At 40.5% G+C, this 7,500-nt stretch overlaps 1 protein-coding gene across 2 annotated transcripts in view; it reads right to left on the reverse strand.

Annotated features, from left to right (window-relative positions):
* wwp1 (WW domain containing E3 ubiquitin protein ligase 1) overlaps nucleotides 1–6,656 on the reverse strand; it is a 28,894-nt gene extending 22,238 nt beyond the window's left edge. The window contains exons 1-5 of one of the 2 annotated variants that reach the window (XR_013820120.1): nucleotides 6,433–6,591; nucleotides 5,248–5,301; nucleotides 4,803–4,901; nucleotides 4,587–4,725; nucleotides 530–654 (exon numbers count right to left, since the gene is read on the reverse strand). Coding sequence is in view for 1 of the 2 variants with exons in the window: in XM_079862437.1 (XP_079718563.1) it covers nucleotides 530–654; nucleotides 4,587–4,725; nucleotides 4,803–4,863 (325 nt within the window). In the remaining variant the exon portion in view is untranslated. Of the gene's footprint in view, nucleotides 1–529; nucleotides 655–4,586; nucleotides 4,726–4,802; nucleotides 4,902–5,247; nucleotides 5,302–6,432 lie in introns of both variants that reach the window. The other variant, XM_079862437.1, reaches the window with a different exon arrangement.
* Nucleotides 6,657–7,500: the final 844 nt, after the last annotated feature.

Genomic DNA, 7,500 nt, shown 5'->3' on the forward strand with positions numbered 1-7,500 from the left:
CCATCCATCCTGACCCGGTGCCCCGCCCACCCTGACCAACCCAGATCCGTTGCCCCGCCCACCCTGACGCTCCGCTGGGCTCTATTGTTAACCTTTAATAGTAATGTGCAAGTAAGGCCTCCTATATAGTTTAAAGCATTAGAGAAACTTTTAATTATAACTGAATTAATTTAAAGATAGAGACACAATTTGATCAGTAAAAATAAAATTAAAAAAAAGAGCAATTTTATGTTTAGTTTTCTCCCCGCTGCTGTACAGAACCGAACTGTCAGTTGTGTGTCCCGTTACACCCCTAACAATAATATAATTAAAGCACAATGACTTAAATGGCCACAGATCAGTGACGCGCTGCTGTGGAGGAAAACGACACGAAATGCCACTTTATAATTATGGCCTCAAAGTTCCAACTGGAAAATTTAGAGTAAAACAATTTCAAGCAAATTCCCTTCGTTAAGCATCCAGGTATATATTTAGACATGAATCATAAATAATGTTTCTGGCGTGTAATCAGGCTCTGGATCAGACGTACGTTTGCCGTCATGTTTCCGGAGGGTCCCAATCAGGTCCAGTGAGGCTTTTCCCAGCAGAGTGTCGGCCTTCAGCGTGTGGTGACTCCAAACCCTGAAATCCAGCTGCGAGTGTGGCGTAATATTCCTGAACACAGAGTCAGCAAATAAACCAACACCTCGCTTCATGTCCTCGGCTACACCGGAGAGAACACACTGATTATTCCATTAAAAGCTGCAACAGTTACAACATTAAATGAGGCCTTTAGTTTGGATATAAAACCCAGTGTTGAAGCTGCTATTTTTGGAGTACCAGAACACGGAGTATCACTGACAAATAAAGTAAAAAATGTTATTGCTTTTGCCACCTTATTAGCGAGAAGAATATTACTGAAGTCAACAAGCCCGCCTACAGCCTCAACGTGGTTATGTGATCGAGTATCATACTTAAAATTAGAGAAAATGTAATATTTAATGAAAGGATCTGTCCAAAATTTGTATAAGACTTGGCAACCCATGATTACATATTTTGAGAAGATGAAGACTCTCCCACTTATTGATCAATGTTAAATATTAATCACCAATTGGAGTTTTGTTTTATAATTGTGTACGGACCACGAATATGTCAGGAAATTGTATTATTGGCTATGTATTTGTGTATACATATACATTTCTTAATGTTATTATATATATTTATACTACAGGGCGGTTGAATGCTTGAATCTGATTGGTTGACGAACGTTCTAAGGTGTGCATTATTTTCAGGGAAACGCACAGCTAAAGTAGTTCCAGGCAGGTCTTGACCGCATTACAGGTCCATATCACTTCGCGTAGTCAACTGTAATAACGGAAAATAGGATACAATTCATAACAAGAAAAAGCATTTAGCCCCATGCGCTTGATCTGCAATTTTCAATGTCTAGCTTCACAATCAATGGAAACATGCAGTTTAATTTGAATAAAGAAAGTATATTCCTATCTATAATCAATAGAAAATTCAACTGAATATAGGCTAAATAAATGGATAGTCCTGCAGCACGGATTTTTATTGCAGATAATATAACAAATAAATAATTATTGATAGGCCTTACTTGTTAAAAGGCTTTTTTTTTCATTTATTTGGCTAGTCTACTGTCATCTGTCAATAATAGAAAAAAAAAAAAGAATGAATTAATTAATTTAAACGAATTGAATTAATAAATAAATAATAATATTGACGCACATGCTTTTCTGTCTCATTATGGCAACATCTCTCTCTAATAACTGCATAAAGCTGAGCCGAAGACACAAGGCCGGTTATGAATGTAATTTGATGACTGATCATTCATGCCCAAACGCGTGTTCAGCGCGTTCAGTCTGTGTTCAAAGTCGGTGTTTAAAATAAGCTGCGATGAAAACAGTCAGAGAATGTGTCAGCTAGTCGTGTGTCCCAGCATTAGTCTGCTATCAGTGGCTCAAACCTCCGTTACTCTAAAATGACGTTTTGGAATTAGCAACGGAGGCATGCGTAAGAAATTAGTCCTACATACAAGAGCGTTTTAATGACAACAACTTTACAAACGTCTTGAAATACATAATCTGAACAATGTTTCGAGTTGTGGTAACTGTAGTATAAGCGGAATAATTGACTTCAGGCCGTTGAATTATTAGAAAAATAATGCACACCCGAGGTTTAACTCCGCTTCGCGTCGTGACCGCATTACCACCTCGGGTGTGCATTATTTTTCTAATAATTCAACGGCCTGTCGTCAATTATTCCTTATATATATATATATATATATATATAATTTTTTTTTTTTTTTTTTTTTTTTTTTTTTTTTTTTTTAAGTGTGCTTGAAAGCAGCACACTTATTGTTCTTCTTAAGTTTTATTATTATTATTATTATTATTATTCCCGGGAGAGAAATTTTGGCCAGCTCCTGCGCCTAGGCCCTTTGAGACAGAGACACCGTTCCAACTTTAAAACGTCCGGTCAGTACCGGTGTAAGTTGCTCGCGAAGATGACATCACGAGTCCATGTCGTTCGTCCGCCATATTGGATTGAACAGAAAGCGAAACTAAATTTTCACAGGTCACAAATTTTGCAGGGCGTTTCAAATGAGCGGGTATTGTCAGTGAAGTCCACTTCAACTGATATACGGTGCTCAGGGAGTAGGGGAGCAGTGAACACTGCGTATGGACCCTGTCGAATGGAGCGCACCTTAGATGTGTAAAAACAAGTGGAAAGCGCGAGCGCGCCGCTGTCTCCTTTCCACAAGCGCTTGTTCTCCCGTGGCGTCTGTCGTTGATATGCAACCGTGAACTGCGCTCTCCATGATGACAAGGAAGTATCAGCAAAAGATTAATAGATTTCTAGCCCTTGCATTAGCTTTACTACTAGATATATTTATGGAGATGGAAAATAATAAGGCGCCCTGTACAGCTATGATCAGCTGTTGGGCCGAGCATTCAATGTTGTTACGCTGCAAGCTGATGTTCGTTGCTGCCGCGCTCTATCACTCGCACACCATAAAGAGCAAATTGTTTTTTAATGTTTCAATTTCGTGATTAAAATGACATAATTTGGAAGCGGATAATTTCTTCACAAACAGCTCATTATGACTCAATGTTAGAATGCTGCACCTACACTCGATAGTGTGAATAAGATCAGCAACGCAGACCACTGCATTGACAGGGTAAAACATGTGATCTGTCTACGGCCAGGGCTCAGCGGAAGACAGAGAATGCCGGTCCAGCGATGATTGAGGAATTAAATTTGAAAATAAAAGACAGTTTGACATCTTTTTTCTCGCATATGTGAATTTATTTTTTAATCATTTGCTCTGAGATTAAGCGAATATATTTGTGCGGGAATTTCTCGCACTATAAAAGCTAACCTTGCGGGAATGGTTTAAATTATGCGCAATCCCCACATTCCCGCACCGAAACTCAAGCCCTGAAATGGCAGCGGGATGTGTAACTCTAGCATATGGCGCATATGTCATATAAAGTTAGGCAAGGCCAAACAGCGTTATCCATGTTGTTGCGATTGCATCGCTAGAGTAAGCTAATAGTGAAACTGATAGCGTTCTTCATTTAATTACAATATGAGGACTGACGGTAGGCTATAAAAATCAGCGTTTCTGTGTAGGTGATGACAACCATCTTGACAGCAGCAATCAAAGCATCGCTAATTACGGTAGACCTTAATTTGATATAGTAAATTTGTTCCTAATCAAAGGGAACACTCAACCACAGAACAGCTGGGTGAGTTTTGTATTGGCTTATTGGATACAGTAAATTAAGACTGTCAACTTCTTTTCAATACTATTTCATCACCCAAAACACTCCCACTCTCTGCTGTATATTCATAACCAATTATTTCATTCAAAACCAACAACCAAGCCACATAAACAATGCCATTGGCACTAGTCTACACTGCAGACATGTCTCTTAATGCACATAATGTTTCACCTTTTTGCACAATCTTGAAAAAAGTACTATTGTTGAAATTCTCAGATCAAGCAAACTTCAACGCACCCTTATCCACTGCCTGCTCACGTTAGTGCAGCGCACCCGAGCAAGCACACTTCGCAGTTCCCCCGCAAATGCATTTTTCTAGTTTAAATTGTTATTATGAGTATTATTATTGTCTTAACCTTTATGTAATGTATGGTTAATTATTTTGGCGGAAAGGGTTATAAAGGGGGGAAAAGCTATAACTTAAATTGTATGAAACTTTCTGTTAATGCTTTGATAAAGTTTATAAATAAATGATATTAAAAAAAAGCTGCAACAGAGAGTCAGTCAATTAGCAGCATAAAGTCTGGTTGTGTTTCTGACTGTCAGTGAACAGCTGGAGGTCAGGGTCAGGGTCAGGGTTAGGGTCAGGGTCAGGGTTAGGGGTCAGGGTCAGGGTTAGGGGTCAGGGTCAGGGTCAGGGGTCAGGGTTAGGGTTAGGGTCAGGCTACACTAGCGGGATCAGGCTTACTTCTCAGATTTAAGTCAGACCAATCTACTTCTTATGTAACTGATGACCAGTCTTAAAGAAAAGAGCAGATAACACTAGTCTCAGCGGTGAGGCGCTTCCTCGAGACTCACAGCGTCAGACGCTCGTCCCACTTGGGATTGGAGGAACTGTGGGATTTGGCGGTTTTCTTGCTCTCTCCCTCTGATGTCACTTCCACATAGATGGTCGTTCCAAACCAGTTCTTCTTCCTCTTGAGTTTGGCACAGGAAACTGCCACATGCAGACACAACACACATCAGCACGTGAAGAAAACATGTCACTTCCTGTTCCTGTTGGCGTGGACTTACCGACGGCGTGCAGCTCTCTGGCGTTATTGCTACAGTCGCTTCTGGAGGAGCCCGTGGCCATGACCTCAAACACACCACACACTCCATCAACTACAGGACCTGAGGGAGAACACGTTCACATGCACATCATCACTCATATCACGTGACATCTGCTTCTATAATGTGACAGAGATTAATTCCTCAGCGTAAGACCGTCTGCACAGACACACACATTGGTTTAAAATTGGACTGTTTTAATCAGAGGGGAGAAAATGTCCTTTTATTTCTACATTATGACAGTTTTTGATGCAAATATTCTACTAACATTAAAAGAGCACCTTGGGAACACATATTAAATACATAAAATATAAAATGCAGTTCTAAACGGATTCTAAACTTCACATCCAACTAACAATCCGCACCACTTCATCCCCAAACTAACAGAACAGAACTTTCTCCAACTCACAGCTGATGCGCGAGAGCCTGAGGATCTTCAGCCGTCACTGCGAGCCATGGTTCACTGCAACACAAGACACTCACAATCACACAATCACACAACACAACACAACACAACCAGTTCCTCCTTCAGACAGAGAGAAGCCAACGCTCATGTTCGGCTCATGTCTGCTCAAGATTCTGCTGAGGTTAGCGCTGTGAGGCGTGAATCTGACCAACATCTGGGTGACCTTTATGAGGTCAAGGCTTCTTTCGTAATGTACGGTTTCCCTAAACCTCAGGGCTGATGGGAGAACCTGAGGCCCGGCGCGCACACACACACACACACACACACGTTTGTGTGATTCTGAACGGTCAGTGTCCACAAGCTGCGTTTACTGGCAGTTCAATTAGAGTTAGACACATTATTATATTTCATATAAATGCAGTTTTCACTACCTGTTTTTTCAGAAGTAAATGCAGTTAGGGTTAGGATGAACAAAATTACAAGAAACACTCAGAAAAGGAGTGACACCTGTATTTATTTACCTGTCTGTCTGATATAGGCTAAAGTCAGTGTTTATAACTTCTCTCACTGTGAATTAATGTTTATATACAAGCCTTTAGGATTTGTCTGCTTCTCTATCTGTCCATACGCTGATCAAATTTTATATATATATATATATGAGTGTTTATAATAAGCTGTCTATCCTCTGTGTTTATCTGTCTGTCTCTCTGCGGCCTGTAACCGGCGCTCATTAATGACTTCACCGACGCATAAATGATCTTAAATGAGTTTTAAGTCGTTAATTGTTCATGTGTGTGAATCAAGGACATGTGAATCAGATTCTGTTGTGTAATTCAGTGACTGAACGGCAAATATTCCGGCGTTTATCCGCAGACTCATGCTAACAGGCTAACACATTAGCGTCACGGCTAACGCGCTCTGACACGATTAAACGACAAACAAACTGTCATTGTGAACAAACACACAATACTGACAGACTCACAGAGTCCTTCACACATCTGTGTGTCTCTCATACACTCATCCAGATGTGCGTTTGTCAGTAATCGGGATTAATCTGGATCAGGCCTGAAGCCGCACCGCCATTTTCACATTTTAACCTGCAGATCGACGGTGAAACTCTGCAGTGACTTTAAAAAGCGTTAAACTAGTCAGTGACATTAAACTAATCAGACAAAGAGTTAAACTCACCAGAAGCTGCAGCTGCGAGTCTCTGCGACTCAAACTAACTGAAGTGAACTAAACAGAACAGGCTCCTCCTATTGAGAGAGACACACACACACACGCTCATACACAAACACACACACACACACACTCTCATACACAAATACACACACACTCAAACTTTCACACTCCCTGACAGACACACACACACTCACTCAATCACTCACTCACTCACTCACTCACACACACACACCGTTTACAGTATAATCGAGTTAGCAGTTTATATTTTATTGCAAAGTGAAAAACGACAGTGAAACTGCAGCACTTATAGTATTTATAATGGAAGTTTATTGTGAAACTGAATGAAATGTTTATCTGATTCCACTCACAGCTCAGTTTTAGATCGATGATCTTTGAACAGAAAACAGTGACAGTGAAGTACAAGATTAACTTCACACTGAATTCATCAACTATATACAGACTTCAGCTCGTATTTCCACTCAAAGTTTCACAAAGAAGATTTTTACATTTCTAAAGATCAGAACGTTGGAAATTCCGCCACCGAAAATATTTCTCAGTTAATCCACTTCCTCTGAACATCATAAGCATATTTGCATAACAGTTGTAGGACAATCAGCTCCATAAACATGAGCTGGAAACGGATTAAACAAAACATAACAAATACAAACATTAGTGATATTGCTGTAAACGTAAAGACAACAGAGTTTAATAGAGTTTAGATCACTTCAGCGGATCCCACGCTTTGGCTGAGTAAAAACCTGATCCGTCCATCGCTCTCACACACACCAGTTCTGGAGCACGAGCACATCTGAACATGTGTGGCATATAAATACATAAAATTCTGCTGAGGGAAAAGACGCAAGGCACCGTATCATCAGTGAAACTCATGGGGTGTGTGTGGGTGTGGGTGTGTGTGTGTGTGTGTGTGTGTGTGTGGAAGGCACACGGCTTTACCGTGGTGTTCGGACATGATTTCATCAAGTAGTGTAGAAGCATCTATCCCATAATCCCTCAGGACGTAAAGTGCATGATGTGGAGCTTCAGGCCTCGCTATGATCAACACACACACACACA

Source organism: Squalius cephalus (genome assembly GCF_949319135.1).
Source record: "Squalius cephalus genome assembly, chromosome: 25".
Lineage (NCBI taxonomy): Eukaryota > Metazoa > Chordata > Actinopteri > Cypriniformes > Leuciscidae > Squalius > Squalius cephalus.